Raw genomic sequence first — 25,531 nt, forward strand, 5'->3', positions numbered from 1 at the left:
CTCAAGAGGAGGAGTCATATCCTTCTGGGAAAGCAGTGCTGGTGATGTTCTGCTATTTCATGAGGCTGGCTTTCTTTAAAGATCAGTTCTTGCAGCAGCCTTGCAGTACTTGTTCTTTGGGGAGCTGAGCACTACAGCTGCTCACTATGGCAGGGCTTTATTTTAGTCAGAATCCTGACATTAATTGTCACTGGTTTCCAGAAAAGCAAGTAGCCTGAAGGGATAAAATCTCCACCTTCCTCCAAGTGTTAAAAATAAAACCCCTTCCAGTCTCTTATTTTTATTCACATTGAACTGAATAAAGAAATGTGGGTTTTGTTTGTTTTTAAATCGAGAAGTTGCTGGTCTGATCTCCTTGGTGAAACAGAGTAAATAGCAAAATTTGAAAACAAGTCTTCCTGCCCACTGTGTCCTCTCCAGGAAGGGGCCTATCCCATGTCCTGCTCATTAGCCCAGCAACTTTTAGGGTTGAACAAAATTTCAGGTTTCCAAGAGTGCCTACAAGAGTGTTCTTTCCATCGCCTCGCTGTATGAATACTTCCACTAAGGCAGCCTCCAGTTGCTCCCAGCTATCTGCCAGTCTGCACTGGTGCTCCAGACTGTTTGTTTTCACTGCCTGTGCTGGAGAAAGCTCTCCTTTCCAAGGATGCTCAGTGCTTCCAGAGGAGGAGTAATCCTCCTCATTCCATTAGTATTATCTCACAGTGTAAAGAACACAATACGTGCACACTTCTTTGGTTCTCACATACTGTTCAAAAAGTCAACAAATACAATCATCACATACAAAGTATGAAGTTGAGGACTAAACAAACACACTGTGTCTACCACAGCAACCAGCGTGTAAATTCATTCCCATGTTCCTAAACCCATGTGTAATTAGCAATTAAGATTTATGCAGGTACTTCTCTGAATAGGAGCCAAAGTCATCAGCCATGGGAGTTGTTGGCATCCAAAAAAGCTGGAGCCAGTAATGAGCTCAGTTGCTTGTTACAACTGAAATTACTGATTCCATCCACTGCGGTGTAAAAGTAAACCAGCTTAAATCATCCTGAATAGCAAAACAGTTTGGGTGTGTAGGAAAAATTACTTTCTTTAATGCAACCTAAATAAAGTCTGTGCTGGACATGTTCACTTTGATACTATTTTTATTTACTCGTAGTGAGTCTACAGACTAAAGAACCAGTAAAGATTTAAACTGTGTCGCATATCTGTAAATCACTTAGGACACCTTTAAAACAAAAAAAAAAGCAAAGCTGATCAGTAGATGTTGATTGTGGTAGTGTGTTACACAGCACTGAATCTTCCTCCATGAAAGGTATGTCAGTGGTGGACATGGCTTGTATACGCATACACTCTGCCATAACAGATTTGTCCATGTGAACTTTAACCTGAACCTTGGAAAATTTCTACCTTGATGTATGTGTTGAACCTGGCATGTGCATGACAGGAAGCAGGAACTAGATGAGAGAGTTCCAAGGAAAATCTGATGAGTTTTTGGAGCTCCAAGTAAGACAGATTAGCTGAGAAGGCTGTGTCTGCCCTGTTGTGAAGCACAGATTAAAGAGAATTGGTTTATGCTGTTTAAACAACCTGTGCTGCTGGCCTGAAACCAAACGCAGCAGACGAGCCTGAGTGAGACCAACAGAGACCTGAACAGAGCAATATCTATAGGTTAAGTGGATGAAGGAAGTGCCCTGTGTTGACTTTCCTTTCCCTGTTCCTTCACAGTTCAGTCATCTGGCTGTCTGGGGAAGCATGCTGCTCTGGCTGGTATTCTTCGGTGCCTACTCGGTCATCTGGCCCACGATTCCCATCGCGCCAGACATGATGGGGCAGGTCAGTGTGAACACTTGGCTGCATGGTAAACTGCTCTGTATAGTGCCCTACTGTCGCCAGCCCTGCTGCTTGCTGCTTCCTGAATGCTCACACAATGCCTGGGGAGGAATTGTGCTCTAGTAAGAGTGTTTGTACTTCATTTTAACCTTTTTCTAATCCTTGCATTCATTTTGCTTAATCTTCCCATTAGAAGAGCTCTTTTTCTCCCCAAAAGTGCCATCATACATCATTATATGTGCTGTGGGTACTGTAGGGCAATTCTCAGTTCACTTGGATAGCGGTGAGACTGGCTCTTTCATTAGTGCTTTCCTAGCAAGACTTAGTGTGTTTGACAAAATGCCAGGTAGAAATGTAGTTTATTTCTTTGAGGGTTTTAGTGTTTGTTTTGGGTGGTGTTTTTTTTTATTATGTGTTCTTTCTCTTTTATATATTTTGCTTTCATATTTTGCATTCATTTAAAATAAATCAGAGTTTACTTGAGAGTAGGACGAGATGGTCAGAAGGCAAGCTGATGTGTTACTTTTATAATACTAGAGGAATTTTGGATTTATTCCTTTGGTGTCAGCTGAGTTCCAGGTGGTGAAGTTTTCCCTTAGGTATCATTATTTCAAGCCGTGGTGAGAAGATTGAGTCACGAGCCTGTCAGAATCACTCAAGAACCTTGCACATATTTAAAATAGGGGTTTACCATGAACAGTGAACGACTAACTCCTTACCATGCATTTATTTTCTGTAGAAGTGGAACTGCTGTCAGATAACAAAAAAGGCATTTTGTAATAAGAGTTATCTTTACTGTAAAAATGCTCATTATGATAGAGAAAGAAGAAAAGCAAGCTAATAATTTTAACAAAGAATCTAAGTGTATTTAACTCATACCACCCTAGTGTACTGAAAGTAAGAATAAAAAAGAAGTATTGGCAAGCCAATTAGAGATTATTGAGGTTACTCTCATGTTTGTACTCAACAAGAGCAGTCAGGCATGATTTGGTGCTGTTCTTGCCTAATACATATTTTATTATCTTGTGGTAAAGCACTGGGGGTCATGAAGCTGGGGTAGATTTTCACGGACAGCTTTTTACAGCAGAGTGACAGCTGACAGGCTGGGATCAGCAAGTAAGTGACTGACAGACAAAGCCTCAGTCCTCTGATAGTATTTCATGGGGATCTTTTTTTCACAACACATACAGCATCAGTAGGTCTAATTTACATTTTCATATATCAAGCAGAAATTTGATTTGAGCAGCATGCAGAGCTGTGAATTACTTATCTTGCACAGCAGCTTTCTAAAACACAAACACAGTAAGGTCAGCTGTTTCTTCATACAAGAAGGATCAGACTATCAGCTTTAGTTTGGTGTTGGTTGGATTGTTTTTTTTTTTCCCCACTATTTTAACACAACTGCAACAAAATTCATATTGTGTTGGTCATCAGCATTTGTTCCAACATAAACCAGAAGTCTCAACAAAAGCTTCATATTAATAAGGTTTTGCTTAAACATGTCTTTATAAAGTGTTTCTATTTAAACTTTGGTTTTATGCTCTGTTTTTCTGACATTATGACTTGAGGAGTGGTGCTAATATATTGCTGAGACTAAAATGATCTAATGTACTTTTTCTTAATGGAGAACACATTTACTTTGACTGATAGTGTGTCTAGTCCAGTTGTGCAGCTGTGTCCCTGGGTCAGTAATCAACAAAAACATGAAGGATTGTTCATAATTCTAGAAATACACTTTTTGAATACAAGCAGTCAGAAACAATCTATTGTGTGGCTTTCAGGGTGTGTGGAGAAGAAAGATCAATACCATTCTATCAGTTTTCTTGTATTTTCCAAGAGAAGGAGCAGCGGTGGAAGAGTGGATTTTTTGTTTCTTTTATCATTCTGTAAAATCAAGGAAAGCTCCCAAGGTAAAGGGAACTTGCTTACCACTTGCATTAACTTAACACAAAGTCTCCTGAGTAATCAGTTGCTGTCATAAAAGCAGCTCATGGTGAAATGAACTGGGATCATGCTAGGCTCTAATGAGTAAAATGAATTGCCTTGCTGCTTCCTAGACTTAAGCTGTTCCTTTACTCATGCTACCATCTTCTCTGTACAATTAATCAGGGTATCTTAAAAACTTGCTTTAAGTTTTAAATCTTGGTAGTGTGTTTGTCTTCAAATAAACCGAACTCGAAAATATTTTAGATTCTCATACTATGTAAATCCAATAGCACTTGAGGGGGAGCTGGTTTTAACTGTAATACTTATCTAGCATCTGTGCCAGCCAGAGCTACATGCCATCAGTGAAGGCATATGAGGTGCAAAACATTTTATTCTGTCCATTCATCAAATGTCAGCATGGAGCCTTGCAGACTTTTAAGTGTGTGAAAAGATGATTTGTTTCTACTGGGATCTATTAAATCATTTTCACTAAATATTTCTTTCTCTTGCCCATTATATCTTGATCTTTCTCACAGGGAAAATAATACCATTTTTTCCTCCTCAAGGGCAAAGGAAAGTAACTCAGTTATTCTCTGCTGTTAAAGAGTCAACATATTCCTTCCTTTTCCACTACAGTATTCATAATAGAATACATATAACATAATAAGACAAAGCTGTGATAAAAATCTCAGTAGTCCTTAATAGAAGTTTTCCAATTGTATGATATCTGGCAGTTTGAAAGTAAACTCTTTGGCTCTTTTGAGGGAACCTTTTCAGACACACAAATGCTTTCCTTTAACAGTATCAAAAGCAATAACGTAAGACCAAAGAAGCCCTCTGATAACTTTCTTGGCTTTCCTGGATATTTGCATTTTTTTAGAGAGGTCATTTTTGTATTTGAAGAGAAGAGTGGCACCGAGAAAAGTCAGTGCCTGTTTTCTTGTCTTGCCTTTGGTGCCAGCATAGTTGAGTTGGAGCTGACTGGCTTTGAATGAGCATTTCCAGATGAGAGTGCTTTGTACAGTATGTAATTCCTTTCCCACCTTTCAGTAGTTACGACTCACCACCACAGATTGTTGGAAACAAGTAGATGCCTACTTTTTTTGAAGTGCTGGCCACTTTGATGCTCATTAATTCAGAGGTGGTACAGAAATGTGCTGGTCTAAGCATGTAATTGCCTAATTATCCTTTCCTGAACTTTTGGGGCTCATGGCTCATAACCCTGTGGTATTTTGCTGACCAGCACACTTGCAGTAGTCCTGCCCTCGTGCAGTTTTGAGATTCTGTTTGCCCGGGGGTGGGGATTTGGTGCCCCAAAGGGAGCAATGAGCAATAACACTTGTGCTCATTTCTTGCATATTTAATATGGGTTGTGTGAGTGAAATGCTGCTCATTTTCTTTTCTTGTATTGATTTCTTTATAGGAATTGTAGCATACTTTGGGTTTATTGGAATATTACATATACCGTTTGGCATCAAAGTCTTAGCGCAGGTATTCCCACCCATGCACCTAAATAGACACCTATACCTGAAAGGAAGTGTATGTATGCGAGAAAATGTTACAGATGCATATGAAAGTTACCATGCTTTGAGTGTTGATCCAGAAATTGCCTAAAATGAAGAACAATAGATCTCACCCCCAGCTAAAATACTGTATTTTTAGTGTTTTAAGGGAGAGGGGAGTTGCAGGGAAAGGTGTTCCCATCACCCCTCTGAAGCATCTGTTATTGGTTGTGAGTGAAGAAAGGATGACTACTGAGCTATGACTTTATTTTTTAAACTGTTTCCCTTTATCTAAGTGATGTGTTTTGTCTCTGCCTCATCAGTTGTTGTTACCATTAAGGAAGTATCTTCAGGAAGATTAGTACTAGTCTCATTCAGCCTGGACAAGAAGGGAGTAAAATCTTTTTAAAAGATCCCAGTAATCAAGACGTCTGGTTGATCCCATGTAGCATGGCAATAGCAGGATTTATATAAATGGTTTGTCAAGAAAAACTCTGTCCCTCTTTTAGCAGTTTCCCATTCTTCCTTGTGCCATTAGCAAGACAGGTTCACTTTAGCTACTGCACTATATTGTTGGCTTCTGAGGGTGGGAGGTGGTCTATACAGTCTGATGGGCTCTGGTAGCATAGCCAGTTTTGCAGCTGGCCTTTGGCCTGAAGAGCTTTCGAATCTTGCTGATTCAGTTCCTGCCAAAGCATGAGAAAACCTCATGGTTTAGAAGACTTGGAAGCAACACAAAACAAGACCAAAAAGTCCTGGAGGTAAGATAATAATCATTATTACAACATAATAAACAGGTTTCGCATTACTGCTCTTTCAAATACACACTGAAAAACTGACAGCTTAATGTACATGTTCGTGTTTTCCAGTGTAGTTCTGCCATTCTCTCTACATTTGAATCTTTTTTCCCAGAGGTCTCAGTTGTTGTTCGTTCTGGCTTCTCATGTTCCCGCAATTTGGTGCTAGTTAGAAAATTGGCTGTTCTGATTGTGGTTTATTTGTCTGCAGTTGGTTGCACATTACATTGTGGTGTCAGTGTTTTGATTGGTGGAAATGCTTCATCCAGCTGTTAGGCAGGAATCAGACCTTGCCTGCAGATTGAGGTCCTTAAAGCCCGCTGATGGTGTTTGTTTTTATTATTGTGCACAGCGGTCTCCATGGCACTTGACATGGTTTTGGAACTTTTTCTGCAGTTTTGGACTAGGCTCTGAGCAGACAAATTAGGCTAATAAAGCATGCATATATTTTTAAGTAACTGTTGAAGGAGTGGATTTGTTGTTTTTATGAGCCACATGTGGCTCTCAGAAATGAATCTCTCATTTCTGGATCCCTAGCATTGTGTTGTTCTGTGTCATACACCAGAAAAATTAAAAAAATGGAGATAAATATTTTAACAACTCCTGGATGTGAAACTAATAGATGAAACACGCCTGTTTTCTGGAGCCTAACCCCTAGACCACGTCACGTTACCTGTTTGGCAACTGTGCAGCAAACCTATCCTAAATATTTCTAAAAGATGTCCCAGACTGATTTCTCCTTTGGGAATATTTCATGAAGGCTTTAAAGCAGGAGTGTATATGCAGGTGTGCCCAACACTGTGCTGGCATTTCCTATATAGGGTCATGTGAAAATAGGACAAAGCCATAAGTATAAAAACTCAGTCTGGTTTTGGAACTGGCAGCAGAGAGTAAGACAGTCAGCTAGCCCTCAACTGATGCTAGCAGGCTAATGTGTTAGGTGGGGGAGCAATAGGAAAATGAGTGGAGATAAATTGTTTACCTGCAAGTTGTACAGCTGGTACATAGGGTGTCAGCTGGTTTTCCTTCAGTGTGGCTGTGTAACCTGGATGCTAGCCACGCTGTCTGGCCAACGTCTGTTTGGAGGTCAAGTAGCCTTAATAAGTTTAAATGCTACTCAGCAGCTTAAATCGAAATAGAATGCTCACAGAGAACATTTACACTTCTGTGTAATTGGCGGATTATCCAGATTTATTGCTTTTGGAGTGGGGTTATAGCAGTGTCCAGGACCAAGCTCCTTCACTTGGGATAGAATTATCATTCCATGGTAATGGACAGCTTCAAAAATGTCATCTTTTTTCAATTTGGAGCCCAGAGTTGCTCAGTGTCCTTCAGAATTTCCCCAAAACACTTTTTCATATATTGAAGAGTAGCAAAGCCCCATTGCATGCTCGTGGAAAGATGTTTGGAAAATATCCTATTCAGTATTTGCTTAATTAGAAACATCTGGCTTTTAAGTATAGAAAAGCAGCTACTGTATTGTACCAGAGGCAGTGTGTACTAATACTCATGTCTACAAAAGACGTTTTGTTTTGAGCCCCGCTGATGAGCAGGGACAAACTAAGAACTTATGACTTGCCATACTGGATCAGAGAGCATTTCTGGTTTAGGCTGTGTTCTGCATTAGAAACTTGAGGAGGAAAACTCAAGAGTTGTGCAGTGCGCGTTTGTCAGGCATGACAAGGGTTGGTGTGCACCTTGGTAAAGGAAAAAAACACTTTTATTGGGTAGAGTGACTGGAGAGTAGCCAGACAGATATTATGCCTCTTGCAAAGTGCTCAGCCTCTGCAGCATCTTCTGCAGATCAGCTTTGTAGGGTAGCAGTGTGCTACGTGGTGGGTGGGTAGAGCGAGCTGGAGGGCAATTTGAGAGTCTTCATAGCCAAAAGATCTCGGTTTGCCTCTGCAGGTGTTCACTGTTTGGCACTTCTGTCTGTGGTTGTCATAAATGGGAGCCAGCCGCATTTCCAAGCAGCATGAAGGCATTGAGCGATATCCTCTTTCTTTGTGGAATTTAGTGCCTAATTGGTTTGGCATGATGAGGATGAAGAGAGGAGCAGGAGAGAGATGACATGACAGTAGAGAGATCAATATGCAGTTGTTCCTATAATCTCTATGACACAAAGGAATGAAGGTGGTAGGGTAATAGTCTATGTAAGATTTTTTTTAAAGAGCATTTAAACTCATAGCAATGAAGCTGTGGCTCCCTTAGAAAATGAGAGGACCAGCAGATGGGATCTATTCCAAGGGCAGGAGGTGACTGTGAGTTGGAATTAGTGGTTTGGTCACACTTAAGTCACCTTTTTTCTGATGGATACAGGAAAGCCCAGATAGCAGATATTTGGGGTTTGGTTAGGGTGTTTTTTCCTTCATTCCTTGGGGACAGGAGTGTCATATTACATTTTTGTTTAAATGTAGGTGTTATGAAGGGGGTTTGTTTGTGAAGCACTTTTTTGTTTGTTTGACTGAATTTATTTTCCATGACACTGTTTCTTTCCTGTGCTGGTTGGATTGTATTTTTGCAATTGGAGACAACCATAACTATTTCATATGGGAAAATATTTCCAGATCAATTTGAAACATACCTTTATTCCCTTTCCTTCCTATGGTATACATTTCATGAGATCATTTTTCCCCAATTGTATTATGTCAAAACTTGATCCAAAAAGCCCTCAGGAATAGAAATGATCTCTCTTATATTGTTCTAAGGCAAACGTGGGTGCACAAGCTTTAGGAATAGTGGGGCTAGAAGAAACACAGCTCTCTCAAGTACCCTGCCTACTGCTGTGGGTCAGGTGGTGCAGTCTGTTCCCTATGGCTTTCCAGTTAACTCGGCAGCTGGTGGCCACGATGGTATCTTGTGCTGCTTCTCTACTGGTGGATGTGGCTGACAAAAAGCATTTATAATGTGAATGCTCTGAGTTTTGGGAGTGCCTTCGGGTGTCTGTGCAGGGAGATTAAACTGCACCTATTTGGCTTGTAGAGTGTAATTTCTCATTTGGGTCTGGGTATCACTAGAGCTCATATTTTTATACCAGTGACCTTGTCAGATGGCATAGGAAGGAGACTGTGGAAAAGAGTATCAGTGTTATAACAGCGATGGTGACCAGACACGCGCTTACACTTTGAGAAAGCTGTACTGTGTTCAGTGTGGTATGTAATTCAGTAAGGTTGGGGGGGAAAGGACAGAGAAGAACACAGGTGTTAATCTATAATATAATGCCAAAAGTGAAGGAGCCATTTGTGCCACCATGGGTCTCTGTAGCATAAAACCCAACGACAGCACCTCTCAGTAGCCAGATCTTGGGAATCAACTTTCTTCTGTCACTAGGAGCTGCAGTCTTTTGCCAAGCATCTTGCAGGGCACTGTCTTGCAGCTCTGGACATGTCTCCCTTTTCCAGTATATGAGTGAAGGCAATTTGATGCTTATTGTAGAATCAACAAGCCAGTGCAAAGAAAGCTTGGACAGTGAGAATGTCTTTGACTTTCTTCGACACTTGACTTTCATTGTGCTGTTATAAAATTGGATGCCAATATAAAAATATATTTTAAAAAATGGAGGAGGGAGAAGTGAGCATATGGAGTTACAAGATGGGTATGGTGGGGAGCAGAACAAAAATTATGGATCTGTCAAACAGTTTTTCTTAGGTGCTTATTAAAAGTGCTGTTGTCGTTGGCATTAGGCAAAATCTCAGAATTGATGGGTCTCACAATTACTGTTCATTCAGAATATATATGAAGAGCAGCTGAACTCCAGAATCACTGGCATCTTCACACAGACCAAAAGATCTAAGTAAGGCAGCTGCAAAATCCAAGGTAATGTTTCCTATCTCTTTATTCATCAGGGGATTCAGGATGTGCTGCTTCTATTAATCCAAATGTTACCAAAATTTGCAAGCTTTTGCCAGTTGCAGCTACAGCAGCTTCTGCTTGAGAGTTCACAGTTTCAATTTTGGATGTTCAGAGATGCACACGTACCTTCCCCCCACTTCTTTGCTGCCTTCATGCTTTAAGCTACTTTCTGCAATGGAGTGTCAAGCAGTTTTGTTCGGATTGGCTTCTGATGTGTATACAGAAGAGGATTGACAAGTGCCTCAATCAGTCTTACATTCTCCAGCAGGAATTAAGTTTTTCAGGAGAGGCTCATCCTGGTATGATCCATTGAACTCTTCTATCCCAGAGTGCTTCCCTGCTCTGTGATCGTGGTGAGTAACTGTGTCTCACTGTCAGTCCTGCTGATTTTACTGGAACTACTTGAATAGTTTCTGTTTGCCCTGGTTGCAAGCTCAGGTCCCATAGAATTTGTTGTGGTCTCAATCAGAAGTCCTGGAATACATTGATTTGGTGTTGTGAAATATTCTTAAGGATCTTGTTAGTCTTGTTTAGAGGAAGGAAAATCCTCTCCATGCATTAGCCTAACTAAATAGGTACAGTGTTGTGGGAACTTGACAAGAGAATACTCTACCCAGAAAGCCAAATTTCTATGTGCCAAGCAATCTCTTATTTTCCTGTGGATCTAGGGTTTTAAACCTTAGATTCATTTAGGTTGGAAAAGATCATTGAGTCCAGCCATTAACCCAGCACTGCCAAGTCCACCACTAAACCATGTCTGTAAGTGCTACATCTACATGTCTTTTGAATACCTCTAGGGATGGTGACTCAACCAGACCCTGGGCAGCCTTCTCCAGTGCTTAATAACCCCTTTGGTGAACAATTTTTTCCTAATATCCAATGTAAACCTCCCCTGGCGCAACTTGAGATGGTTTCATCTTGTCCTATTGCTTGTTACTTGGAGGAAGAGATTGACACCCACCTTAATCAGAGATCATAAACTCTCCTTTTTTAACCTGAGTTCCAGACAAAGCTTTTTGTTCAGCCAGGCTGGTCATCTTCCCTGCTGGCTCATCTTTTGGCATGTGGGGACAGCTTGCTCCTGTGCCTTGAAGATTTCCTTCTTGAAGAATGTCCAGCCTTCCTGGGCATCTTTGCCCTTCAGGACTGCCTCCCAAGGGACTCTGTCAACCAGGCTCCCAAAAAGGCCAAAGTCTGCCCTCCTGAGGTCCAAGGTAGCAATTCTGCTGATCCTCTCTCCTTCTCCAGGAGTCAAAATACTCTAATTTCTTGATCACTATGCCCAAGATGGCCTCCAACCATCTCATCACCAACAAAGGCCTCCTCTGTTTGTGAAAAACAGGTCCTGTGGGATGCCTCCCCTAGTTGGCTCACTCACCAGCTGTGTCAGGAAGTTATCTTCCACACATTGCAGGAGCTTCCTAGACTGTTTTCTCTCTGCTGTATTGTATTTGTAGCAGATGTCTAGTAAGTTGGGGTCCCCCATGAGAACAAGGGCTAGTGACTGTGAGACTTCTCCCAGCTGTTTATAGAATATTTTGGCTGCCTTTTTATTCTGGTTGGGTGGTCTGCAACAGACTCCCACCATGATATCTGCCTTGTTGACCTCCCTGATTCTTACCCATAAATTGTCATCAGTACCATCACCATCATAAAGCTCTAGACAATCAGAACACTCGGAGCTACCCTACTGCCTCTTCTTCCTTGCCTATCCCTTTTGATGAGTTTATAGCCATCCCTTGCAGCACTCCAGTTGTGTGTGTCGTTCGACCTTGTTCTCATGGTGGCAGCTGTGTCATAATTTTCCTGCTAAACAATGGGTTCCAGCTCTTGTTTGTTGCCCATGCTGCACATAGTGGTGTAGGTGCACCTCAGTGGGGCTATTGATCCCACCACCATTATGGAAGGAGAAACCCTCTTTTGCTATGTGATCATTCTCAAGCGCTTCAGTGGTTTCCAGCAGTGGTTTCCAGTAATGCATCTTTTCTGCTGCATGGATCTCCATTCACTACTTCCACTGAGACAGCAGACTGAAGGACCTCACTAAGCACATGGCTCCTCAAACACTGGCATGCTGCCTCCAGGCTTCTCTCTAGTGAGACTGGTTTTATTGCTTCCCCCTTCAAATCTAGTTTAGAGCTCTTTCAATGAGCCCTGCTAACTCTTGTGCAAAGATCCTTTTCCTGCTTTGAGACAGGTGTAACTCATCTGTTGTCAGCAATGTTCTTGTCCAAGATGCTCGCGGAGTGCTGATATAGCAAATGTATTTATCATTAAAGGGTTTAGCTCCTTTTCTCCCACACTCTTCTAGTAGAATTATGCAGCTCTTGTTCTAAGCCTTTATGTACTATGCACCATGTGTGAGAGATACACACTGTACAGGGTGATAATAGAGGAGAGAATGGACTTTCTTAATCACATGGATGTGAATATTTAGATAAATATTTTTGTGCTCTGTCTCTGGCATAACACGTGGAGAATACTGCATTGATCTGGTTGGTGGCATAACAGAAGTTTCCTGCATGTGATGTGTCTGTACAGAGCCCGCAGCGCTTGTTAATAGGGGACCCCTTATGCTGTGGGTGCAGAATTTCAGATTTCTGAGGGCAGAAGTGGACAGGAGCTCTATGTAGAAAATCTGTGCTAAATATAGTGCGTGAGCGTTAACAACTGTAGGTACGTTGTAGCATCAGCTGCTCTCATCTGTTGCATCAGGGCTCTTTCCAAGGTTGGGTCTTTTCTAAATGACTAAACTGTGGAAGCTTGTTGCCAAATTGACAAACTTGTGTTGAACAGAGCTAATAAGTTGAAGTTAACCTTCAGGATACTCATTGAGGGGATCCTGGGCTTTCCATAAAACAGGCTGTAAGCAGATACGTAGAAGTTGCTCAGCTCAAATGCATCTGCAGTTACTTTTTACACCAGAATCACTTCAGATATTGCTTTAAGACAGACTACAGGAAGGGTTGTGTGAGAGAAAGAAATGTCAGGAGGGGCAAAGAGAAACAAGAGCTGTGGAGGACATTGCCTGAGTTACATTATGCTCATTAATTCAATTTGAGGCAGGAATGTGTGTAAATAAACCCTGGCAGCTGCAGCAGCTCTCATTTCTGCAGGGCTTTGGCAGGAATGCAGGGGCCAATGGACATGAAATCTTGGCGCTCTTTTGAGAAATTGCAGGCAGACAGCTCTGCAGCCGGGAGAAAGAACAATCCAAGGTTTACTGAAAAGACGTAATCACTTTAGGCAGACTTGAAGAGTGCAGAGTTTGACATGCAGATTTGGAGGCAAAATTAGTGCACACAAAAACTAAGTCATTGAAAAAAACATGGGGCTTACCTAATTCTCCTGGGTTAACGGCATTATTTGTGTTCCCAATGTCCAGACTCAAAATGGAGTCTGAGACTTGTAGCTGTACCATTCAGTGTCTTCAGAGTAACCTGGGTGTGTTTTCACAAGCAATTGTCTGTACATAGTATAGCTGTTTGTGCTATGTACAAGAAGTCAGACATACTGGCTACATGAAGTAAACTGGTTTGTGTCCCGAGGAGTTTAGTCTTTGGTCCTCTTCTGATACTGGATCCCTACAAGTGCCTATAAGAGCAGTCCCATCAGTTTGCGTGGCCCTAGAATTTGCACCACCACCACCAACCCCCCGCCTTCTCAAATATTCAGAGGACATGATATCTCAATGGGTACTGCAGAGCTGAGGATGGGAAACGGGCAGTTCTGCAACGGGTATAAAGTGATAGATGGGCTCTCAGATCAGTGGATTTTTCAGCTGTATTTCTTCAGTAGTAGCAGTTGCTGTCTGTCTGAAACTGATTTGTGCTTGATATATCAATGATATAGAGAAAAAAAAGGAAAACAAAATGAAAATTCCCTAATCAAAGAAGGATCTTTGGTTTTGCTGGCTTTAATCTAGAAAGTTAAATAACAAAGTCACCTAGAGCTAAAACAGTTTGAGTTTTTGAGGCAGCTAAATGAACATTTTAACAACAGCATCTGAGGTAATAATCAATTATATTTTACCAAACACTTGAAATCTGATAGTTACTTTTCTGATATAGGAAAAAGTAAAGTTTGTGGGGGTTTTCCCCTCAAATGAAAACCAGCTTGGGCATAGGTCTTGTTTTTATCTCAATTCCATTGTCTTCAAGTATTTGCATATCTGAAAAAATTCTTACAAGTGTGCTGGCAAGGGAGCCTGTATGAAAACAAAGTCTGGTAAGGTCAAAACCATAGAGCAAAAGCTTCAAATGGAAGAATTTTGCCTTAGCAGTAATAATAATCTTAGTATTTGGATGTACACTGGATTTTGGAGTAGCTTCTTTGCTTTGCACATGAGATGAATTAGTGCGTACAAAGGTCCGTATGTATTGTAACTTTCTAAATTTTGTCAATAGCACGTCCAAATTTCAAAGTAGGTTTCCTAAATAGCACTTTGAGATATGTATGTACTTGGACTTTACCACTACCTTTTTCTATTGGCTATTGTACAGGCACCCATGCATATCTGATGATAAACCAGGAACCACCCAGGGTTTCACAAATGAGCAGATTTATTGTTCAAATTCTGATCTGGTTGCTATTCTGTTCAATAGCTGTGATACATTAAATACATTGATCTAAAGTTTTTCTTACTGCTTTGCAAGAGAATCCACGAAGAGACCAGAGATTTTTCTGCTGTTGAATTTGGAGGACATTGGAAATGTAGGTCATAAAGACAGGGAACGGGGAAAAGACAGCCCAGCAGTGAAGCAAGGGTTCACCCAGTCACGCATATAACACTGGCATTAATTTTGTTGAAAGTGTCATGAAAACAACAGCATGCAGAAGTTTACTGGTCCTTCAGGCAATTTAATTACAAGCTGGTCATAAATCTGTTTCTTTTAGTGTGGAAAGTATCTGCCTGAGCAGTGGCGGTCAAAACTCAGGGCAAACTGCTGAGACTCTAGTATGCTATGTTCCCCCTTTTTTAAGCTATTGTTTACATCCAGTGTTAATTTTGCCTCTTCAGCCCAGCTCACCCTCGACACGACAAGTTTCAAACATCATCTAATGTGAGATTTGGCAACAGAAGAGCAGCAAGATCTGCTCACACCTGCTATCTTTCAATAGCTGCCTCTGGGTCAGTAGCCTCTGGCTGGCTTTGCCATTCTTGAGAAACTTGAATTTTAATCATTTGCTCCTGTCAGGAGCAGCATAAGGAGCACTCCTTCCTCAGTCTCAGTACAGTGAGTCTGAACACGTGTACGAGTCCTCTGGAAACCTCTGCTTGCTGCTAGCTTTGGCTGGAATAAATCAGCCATGATTTGTATTCTGCCTCTTGTGGGCTTCCCTGTCGGCACATAGAGAGGCATCCAGTGTTTGAAGCCTGATCACAGCACACCCTCACTGATGTGATTACTTTCCTTCAGCTTCTTTACCCACTGCTGCCCAGGCAGGTACAGCCAGCACCCTGGCATACATCCTTGCATAGGTGTGCCTGGGTGCAGCCACATTCATTCTGCTTCTCAGTGGTTGCTGCCTGCCCCGCAGGCTTTTTGTGTGCACTCAGGAGGGATACAGTACTGCAAAACCTAATTTCTACTCATATATCTCATATTTTATAGATAAGACTTTTCTGCTTATTTCTCATGCGTCTTGGCTTTACCCTGTTTCCTCTCTGGCTGCACAGAGACAGGTGAGGAGCAGCTCTTGCAGCTTCAAGTTTGACACCTTTTCTCTTCAGCTGGCTCCTTGCAGGGCCCCTGGTAGCAGGTCCCTGCGCCTGCTCCGTTAACCGGCTCAAGGAAGGTCCCATCAGTGAAAGCTGCTCCCTCATCCAGATAGTGCAGTGTGTATCCCAGTAGGGCTTCAAAAGAGCAGGAAGGACCTGAGGGAGAAATTCTGTGAGTAGTCACAGCAGGGGATTGAAGGGCATTTTCCAAAGTGCCTTCAATTAATTAGCGTTGCTGTGGCTAAAGACTGAGGATTTGAGGTGCCCAGGTACAGCTTTGAGTACTGACACTGCAGGGAAGGCCCTGAGGAGTCATTTCAGTGAGTTCTTTGCTTTATATGTGATTCCTTCCATTTTCCTTCCAGAGGGACTGAACTCTAGGAAAGGAGTCACAGCCTCATTGAAAGGGAATTTATCACAGCAGAATACATTACTGAGTTAGAGCCCTTTCTCCCTGCTTAGCTACTGCTGTCCGTTTGTGTAGTCTGTTAAACAGTTTGGAAAGTTTTAAACGTCCATGCCAGAACTCAGCTATGAGGCATAAAAAGCAGCTAGTGCCATCTTAAGCTGAAAAATCAATTTAATGGTCTAAAATGCAGCTGCATTGCTGTGCTATGGTCATCACAGTGACTTGTAGAGCCCTTTTTTGCCACACCTGCACTCTGCAGGTAGGATTTAGCATTCCAAAGCCTCATCAGCCTACTATGGCCTTCCTGTTTGGGGGATTTTTATTTATTAAATCAGACATTCAAAGAGGTTTCTCTGTGCAATTTTTATTTTCCCAAAATGTGGAACATCCTCCTTCCAATCTATACTGGCCAGTGTTTCAAATTAAGTGATTTTTTTTAGCCTTGAGCCAGTGATGGGTTTGAAATGTGTCTTAAGGTCATAAAGCAAGAAGCTGAATTTTATAGCAATGAAGAAGGAAAAGATTGACAGATTATTTTCACATGGGCCAATATATGCTTTCTATTACATAGTGTTATCAAATATGCTGCTTAAAATGCTTTATAGGGATGTTTTTAATCAAATTAATTCCATGAAGAATAGTTCTCATGTGCACCAGGGAAGGTGGATGCTTTTGTTGTTGGAGCCTGAGGCTGCAAGGCTGTGAGGATGGGAATGTCAGTATGTTAAAGTAATTATTGCTGTGATTTTACAGACTAATAGGTTGTGACCTTTCTCTGCCTCTCACCAGAAAGCTGGGGATTTCCTCCTCTGCAGTAATCTAAATCTCCTATTGTTGAATTCGTATGGTGAAAAGATCCCAAATGGCCATCAGCTTTCCCACAGAATCTTGCTTCGAGCTTGAGCAGTGTCCCTGGAAGGCTTGGGCGGGTTTTAATGTGACTTGAATTCTGCCACCGCCTGTGTACTTTACAATATGACTGTGGCTATAATTGCATATTTGCCTTCAAACAACAACAGCTTGCAGCGCTGTGTAATTTTTTTCATGACTTGGGTCCATGTATCATGTTTGATGGTGCTCCTTACTGTGCTGTGTGCAAGATGATGCATTCCTTGAAACCTCTTGGGGGGGGGATACAGTAACTATTCGTATATATACCAAATATGCCAAACTGAATGCTAGAACATCGGATAATCATGGAAATGTGGTAGTTTTAAGCGCATCTAAATCAGCTTTCTAGCCCACTGAATCATCCCCTGAAGTCAAAGAAATGATGCAGTACAGAGCTGCCCTCTAAATTATTAAAATGTGTTCCTTGGAGAAGAGAGATGTTGATATTTAAGTCTAACTCAATAAAGACTAACTGGATTTTCTGATAGTGGGAACTAAGTAAATAGACAAGGTAGGGGAAGGGGGGGAATTACAAGGGGCTATATACCAATATCAAGTGGTTAAAAAGAAACCTTTGTGATGAATAACATTTCTACGTAAGAAATATGTATGAAACATTTTAATGACAGTATTGAAATACCTTAATTTGGCTATATAGTGCTATTCCTGTAGAGGAACTTCAGCAGTGCTAGTTCAAGGTCAGTTTTTTCACTGGCTGTGCAATTTCCCAGCCTTGAGCTATCGCTTCACTTCCTGGGTATCTTTCCATCCATCTGTTGTCTACCCATTTGTCAGTGTTGATTTCCATGTATTCCCTTCCATGTTATGCAAGATCTTTAAGGGAAGGAGAAATCAAGATCTAATGTAGCCTCTCTATCTTCTATTTTTGCCATCAGCAGCATTGTTCTTTTCTGCTACTTTTTTGCTTCTCCCTGTACCCCCCAAAGATGTCGTTAGCCGCATCTCAAATTGTTTTGCATCCATTCATCTTCTTTTATTCAGTAGCTATTGGTTTCCTCTGACATCTAGAAATCATACTGTTTTTCCTACCTGCCTCAAAAAAAAAGTGCTTTTTTCCTGTTGTTTCCTTAGTTACTGTAATGTTGGTAACTCTGTGTGCAGTTTCCATTTTTCTTCAACCAGGACTCTTTTCAGTCAGCTCTGCTATCTCCTTTTCACAGACTGGCACCTCCTTGACCAACTCTCAAGCCGCTGTTTTTTTCTTTTTTGTCTGCTTTCTTACAACGCTGGTGTCATCTTTGTAGAAGCCACTCTTGTCCCAAGATGTTAGCATCTTGCCATCTCAGTTCCTATGGGGAAATAGCCTGATCATACCCAGCAAGTTGTAGTTATCTTTTAAGTACACAAGACTGCTAAAAGAACACAATTTGTCCTCACAAGAGTGTCCCAGCAGAATGTGGGCAGAGCAAGGGACAGAGCGGAAGTCTAATAGCTTTTGAGTCTTTTTAAGCAGTGGTGGTATTTGTCCTGCATGGAAAGCACATGGCAGATACTACCATGATACAGAGAGCTATTTATGTTGGTAGTCCATGGTCACGGGTACCATGCAGCACTGGGCTAACACTTTCCAGAAAAAGCACTGAAATGGATTTTAAAATATTATTTCTCTGTATTTAATTTTATTAAAAAAATAACTAGGCAGTTCTTCATGCAAGTGCATGGTTGACAAGTACTCACAAGTAGTGTTCAAAATAGATGTGCAACTGTGACATGTTACTAATAGTCTTCACCCATATTTTAGTATAAAGATGTATGTGTAAAACTTTGTCAGCGGGAGAAGTACATCAAAAGGGTTAAGCATCCATAGAAGAGATTAAGGATCAAATGGCTCCACAGAGGAAGAGGGAATTCAAGACTGAATAATGCTGTGAGCTTTCTTGGAACAGAGCACTGGCAGCTGCTGTTATAATCCCATCACTCTCAACAGGCACACAGCGAGTCTGGGACAATTGTGTCTCCGAGTTCAGTATTAAATGAGCTACTTTTGAAGCTGGCATGCAGGGTTATGTCATCCTCTTGATGAAGTGGCCTGTAGTGTGCATCCTTTACACATCTGTAACCACTTAGGAATGCCCCTAAAGTTTTCCAAACTGTTAAAAACCACAGGATGAACAAAAGTAGGGAAAGGATAGGGAGGGGGAGCGCTGGAGTTTATAATGAATAAGCTTCCAGTGCAGAAGACAGTAACTTTGGAGGAGAGACTTATGCTCTGACTAAGCACTTTGCTTTCTCCTTTTGGAAGCTAATCTCTTTAATACAGTGTCACTGGACCTCCTTTTGCATGGCTTATACCAAGCAGACATCTGGACTTACACCTCTTACAGACAGTGTGCAGACTCTGCACTATAGCAGTAGATGCAGAATGCAATGTTCTGATAGTTGTTGGCCTTCTCACAGTAATACTGGACTAAGCTGAGTGATGTTGGTAGAGTGAACACCTGAAGAGTTTACACGTTCTTTTTGAAAATTACTTCTCCCACACTTAAATTTATGCTTCTCCAACCCTCATCTTCCCTCTGTCCATCCCAGTGACCATGGGATGGGAAGTGGCATTCAGAACAGATCAGGAAACAGGCTGCTATTTCCCATCACACTTAAATTACAGTAGCTGGTGTAAATAGTGTAAGGCAGAGGTCAGGCCTCACTTGAACTTCCATGGGGACCATGGCCCACTTCTTAGTGCAGTAAAGTGTAATGTGGGAAGCACTAGTGCAGACTGAAGAGTTTAAGAACAAGTTTGTACTTTTAGGTATGCCCCGATAGTTTTACTGAAACTGCCCCAGTTTCTACATTATAGATCTGACTGTAACACTGGCTAGATCAGTGTCATTTTCCCGAGTCAGTAACAGGTTGTTTTCTTGGTGCTGAATCCTTTAATTCTAGTGTGGCACTAAGGGTTTATGTCATGAACTGCTAGGAAGTTGAGGGGCCTTCAACAGAGCTGTGAGTGCCAGATGCCCTTTCACATCATCCTCCTCTTCTGTAAAGCTATAGTCTACACTTCCATCTGAGATGCCAGCGTCCTCCTGAAGTGTTTCTTGCACTGATAAAGAGCTCACTTCCCTTTCCAGTATAGGTACAAGCAACTTGCTGATCTGACTGGAGCCATCCTGGGTTTCTGCATGTGTGGGCTGAACTCTGTAAGCATCCTGTGTGCCAAAATTTCTCTCATCCAGACTTGCAATGAGTCAAGAGCAGGGACACAGTCTAGCACACAGCTGCCCTGTCCACTGCCAGCAACTTCTTATACATATTCTTTTTAAAAGAGTAGAATGGAAGAGGTTTATTTTAAACAGGGATTCAGGGCATTATTCCCTGAGGAAAATAATGGTTTTAACTCAGACTTGCAAATGCATCTTAGAGTTAACAAGCATTTTTTTATGCCCTTGTGTCTGTTGCTAAAAGCTGTGCTCTTTCTATGCTAATTATCTCCTTCCTTGATTACTCCAAACTTCTCTGTTTTGATGTGCCTAATTCCCAAATCATACTTTCAATCTTTCTGGGCTTCAGCAACTACAGTTCTCTTTCTAGCCCATTAATCAGACTCTGCATCGTTTCAAATTCCTCCTCAAGCTCCTCATGCACTGTTTCTAGTGTTGCCAACTCTTGCCAGCTTATTACAAGCAACATGAGCCTGGCCTTTGCTCAGGTGGCCGTAGGAAGAAAACTTGCAGATTACCCCCTTTGTTTTTATATGCTTTGGAAGTCGAGTATATTTCCACCTGATGTACTGTAGCATGGAGGAAATGGCTCTGTTCAACAGGCAAGGATCCTATATCTTCACAGTTGTTAGTGATGGACATTGAATATACATACTCCTTTCAACCTTTTCTATTATTTGGTATTACTATGGACTGATAACCCATTTAATACATGAGACAAGCTTTTAAGGGTGGCTTCAAGCCATACTATGAATAAAACTTGTTTGCATAGACATAGAGAAAAGATGTTCTTTGCCATACTGCTTCATGAAGAAACGGCCTTTAGGCTTAGTTAACCCACACTGATACCATAATGCTTTGCATTCTCCCAGCCATAACATGGTTTAAAGTCAGTGCTAGTGTCTCAGTGCTGGTATAGAAGCTCACATCACCTCTCTTAATATCCAGCTAGCTCTCTAGTAATGTTAGTACAGAATGCCTTGCTGGTGCACCCAGTGGTGATTGGTGTCAGTATACCTTAGATGTGAGATCAAGCAACTGAAACTGTGGAGGAATATACTTCAAGCTTACTGACATCTACATTTAACAACATAGATGAAACTTTCTCATCTGCTCCTGCCTTCTGTGGCAGGCCTATTAGCATGCTAGATTTCCAGTTTCTTTTTCTTAAGCTTCCTTTTGTATTACAGAAGGCTGGCAGTTCTTCAAAGCATAGGATGTTTGGTGTTAACCTTCTGGCACTTAGGAGTCCTGGCCCTGGTTAGGTCTTCTCCTAAGCAGTTCTGCAGCAGGGCACAGTATGTCGCTCTATGTCACAAATTTTGTCTTTGTTTGTGGTTCTCCAGGAGAGTGTCTAAAATGAGAACACGAATTTTGTTTGTCTTGGAACTCACTCATGATTTTATTAACTGATCTTTCAGTGTTGCTATCCTTTTATTTCTTGCTACTTACCACCAAGGTCACAAGTATTTTGTGCTTACTTTTATAGCTTGTGAAGCTGACTGGTCAGTCTTTCCTAGTCTTCCCTGTCCTTTCTGGGGCTTTATTTTGTGTTAAGAATAATTTTCTAATAAGGAAAAAACTTACTGTATGGAGCATATGTCATACAGTCTACCACTCCTTTCTTTCAAGATGATTGTAATAAACAGTTGAACGTTTGGTGGCCCCAGCCTGGCAACAGAAACTGTGGTGACTGTGCGTGCCCATCTATGTAAAATGACTTCCTGTGTTGTTCTAAGGAAGCTTGCCTTTGCCAAATGCTGCACTAAAAATGTGTTGGAAAGAAAAGCATCAAAGCAGACTTGTGATGCTCCATTCCTGCTGTGTTCAGGGGAAATGAGACTTTGTGAAGAGTCCAGAGATGTCTAATTACACTTATTTCTTTCTTCAGTATCACCCTAGATGTTTCCAACTTTCCAATTGAAACACATTTTAATAAAATAAAGGCATGAATGTGCATTTCTACTTTTGGCTATGCTCCTAAAGTGTGTTGCAGTATCAGTGTATGCAGGCATCAGGTAAGCTCCAGTTTTACTTAGTCATATTTCTGTCTTAACCCCAAATAATATTGCATGTTCTTCAGTCTTTGATCTCTTCTACCTTGCTCTTTTTTCCCTGTGAGATACCCAGTGTAAATTTACACAAGGCAGTTGAAAGTCTGGCAGTAACTGCAATTATGTTGAATCAGGGACAATTTTAATTCAGAAAGAAATATCTTTGAGTGTCAATAATCAGGAGTCAGCTCCTGTGAAGTCAAACCAAGGTGAGATCTGACGTTTTGTTTGAAGGAAGAAAAGGCTAATGCATGTTCTCACCATGTTGCCAATTCTGAAGTATTTTTAAGACAGATAATCTGCACTACAAAGATTTTATTTTCAAAGGGGTATTTTGGGAGTGAGAGAAAACTCTGGTAGCCAAGGTTTATGCCATAGTGCACAATATAGATCAGGTGTTTCAAAATAGTCATGTCCTGAAGCAATTTACTTATGGAATGGGATTCCTCTTCTTGTTTTTTAAATGAGATTTTTAAATATTTTTCTTGAATTTACCATGGAAAATGTAATACTTCATCTTGAATGATCAGATAATGGAACTGAGAGAATGCAAAAAGCCTTTCCCTAAGCCCAAATCGTCATTTTGCAAAGACCAACAGAAGCTCCCAGCAGCACTGGTTTTGCAAAGGCACTGAATGACAGCACAGAGAGAGAACACCCAGGCCAGCTGCTTGCCAAAGGCAGAAGGGCAGTAGGGTGTGCTCATATAAAGGAACTGTTACTGCACTGGGGTCAGCCCCCTGGTTTGTAGCTGGATCACTCTTCTGTGGGTTATTTGTCCAACACATGAATGTACCCTGCAGCTTTTCCCTTCTCAAAGCTCTTCAAGGGCACCTTGGAACATCCTTTTGCTATCCACATTCTTAGTTCAGTGAAATTTGAGTGAATGTAAAGTACTCCTGAGATGGGATCTTCAGCCAGGCTTCTTTGAATTTACCCAATATGTTACAAAGTTTAGAAAGAGTCAGATGGAACAAGGCATGATAACCTGATCATTATTCTTAACACAAAAGCTAAAAAGACACTTTAATTGCTTGCTTAGCACAAAATTCTGCTGTCAGGATTTGGAGCTATTATGATTGAGTAGTTTGAGTGACTTTGTTATACCAGGACAGTATGATGTATGGTGAGGAGTCTGCCATGAGAACAGAGCTGCGTTGCTGAAAATGAATCATCTTTCATGTCCTGCTAGGATACGCTGCTGACCTCAGCATGCCTCGTTGTTACTGTTTTCATCATGTTTTTAGACTATGGTTTGCAAAGAAGATAAATCATGGAATCAGAATAGTTAGGGTTGGAAAGGATCTTCAGATCATCCAGTTCCAACCATGGGCAGGGACACCTCACACTAAACCATCTCGCCCAAGGCTTCGTCCAACCTGGTCTTGAACACTGCCAGGGATGGAGCATTCACAACCCCCCTGGGCAACCTATTCCAGTGCCTCACCACCCTAACAGGAAAGAATTTCCTCCTTATATCCAATCTAAACTTCCCCTGTTTAAGTTTTAACCCGTTAGCCATTGTCCTGTCACTACAGTCCCTAATGAAGAGTCTGATTTTGTGCATCCCAGAGCCTTTTACTGATACTTTTGATGGGTTCAGAAGCACAGTTGCACAGAATTATATGTGCCTTGAGGGGTTCTTGGTCTCTTGTGTTCTGGTCCTCCTGCCAATCTTCATATTGTTTACAGATATGTTGGCAAGGATTTCGGCCACACTAACGGCTCTCTAAAGAGGGAGAGTCACTATCTGAGCATGAGCTCACGCTGTTACATAGACTCTGGATCAGACTGAATGTATTGCAGCCCAGACTCTTGGGGACTGTATGAAAGCTCGGAGTTCCAGCATGCTCCAGAGGAGAACCTTAAAGACAGCTTAAAGCAGTAGCCTGTGGGTGCAGAAGGAGAGCAAGCAGGTCATCAAATTTAACAAACCTACACGAATTGCTGAGCCTGTTCTTCCTGTACAGCCTAAACACAGACATTACTTCTAGATAGGAGGTTCTCTTGCCAGGTCACAGGCTGTCCTTAAGATTGATATTATATTTTCAATTTGGCAGAGTAATTCTACCTGTTCCTTTCTATATATTTCACTTAGTTTAGTTGCTCCTTAAGTAGAGGTGTTCACTTCTCTGTATTGTAGACTAAGAGTAGTGTAGTACAATTTAATTACTGTATCTGCTAACAGTGCCCCAGGTTGGGAAAGCACTTCTTTCTCAACACTTGTAACAGCAGTATAGTGCTAAGAGGAGCATATGATACTTGCAGCCAGATCTCTGGAGAGCTTCTACAACCACAGTAAGGATCTTACTCCAGGATCAATTTGCTTTTGCACCACTCTCTACAGGGTTATATGTCTTTTTGTTAATGACTGGTATTTATCCTAATCTTGAGTCCTATCTTGCCATTTGATTTTTTTTTTTATGTGAGGTTTTCATTGACAATTATTAGGTGCAGTGATTTAATGGCACTGTTTCTTTGAGAAGCTTTGCTCTAGCTGCAGCTGTCTTATAAGCTATATTTAACCATAAGACAGTCTATGTTAATTTTGAGATTTTTTTTTGGGAAAAAGCATCTTATGCTTAGTTTTATCATACTATCCCCATGCATGGGAACACTTTCAAATGTGCTTAGAAAGTTATAACATTTCTGCTTCAAAAATTAAAACTCTCAGAGCCTCATTTCTGCCTAATGCTTCTGCAGGCAAGATGTCGTTCGAGTCATCTAAAGATTGTTGATTAAAAAAAAAGAATCCTTGTATAAATGAAAACTGGGAATGAAAGGGTTTAACTGGCTTATTGTGAAAAGACAGACCTATTGAGTGCAAAGTTGGTAGCCCTTTCAGCTTTGTACTCTAAGGTTTAGGTAACTTCCTGAAGATTCCATATCATCTAGCTGACATCTTGCCCTGGAAGAGGAGAGGAATAGACCAAGATCAGAGGTGGGATGAGGAGAGCAGGCAATAGTCAAATGTCTGCCATCACAAGCAGGCTTCTGCACAGAGTTTCCTGAACCCTCCCTGAGGGGTGGCTTTAAATAAAAGGAGGGTGGTTTGGAGGATTGGTTGGTTTGGTTTTCTTGTTGTTTTTTTTTTTCCATGGGGAAATTAACTTTTGAGTCTTATACAGTTGTTTTATGGTGAACTCTGATACAGGTAATCCTCTTCCAAATAGTTTGTACATTGTGCAGTGTTGATTGTGGCTCTAAACAAGCCTTCAATTATTCACAAAGCACTTCAATTGATCATCTGATTGCATGTCCCCATCAGTATAAGGCCCTGGATGGTGGACCACATAGCTTTTCTGTTTCATGGGCTACTGTATTTAGAGCCACAGCTATAAATGGCTACTGCCTGATTGACTT

The 25,531-nt window shown here is 41.3% G+C and overlaps 1 protein-coding gene across 4 annotated transcripts in view; it reads left to right on the forward strand.

The window, feature by feature from the left end:
- Positions 1–25,531, forward strand: part of ATP8A2 (ATPase phospholipid transporting 8A2) — a 325,549-nt gene that overhangs the window by 225,417 nt on the left and 74,601 nt on the right. For all 4 annotated transcript variants that reach the window (XM_062615166.1, XM_062615167.1, XM_062615168.1 and 1 more), the window contains one exon: positions 1,729–1,836. In XM_062615166.1, the coding sequence (XP_062471150.1) occupies positions 1,729–1,836 (108 nt within the window). The remainder of the gene's footprint in view (positions 1–1,728; positions 1,837–25,531) is intronic.

This window comes from Pezoporus occidentalis, unplaced genomic scaffold (assembly GCF_034315485.1).
Source record: "Pezoporus occidentalis ecotype Australia unplaced genomic scaffold, CSIRO_AGI_Poc_V1 ctg18, whole genome shotgun sequence".
Taxonomy (NCBI): Eukaryota; Metazoa; Chordata; class Aves; order Psittaciformes; family Psittacidae; genus Pezoporus; species Pezoporus occidentalis.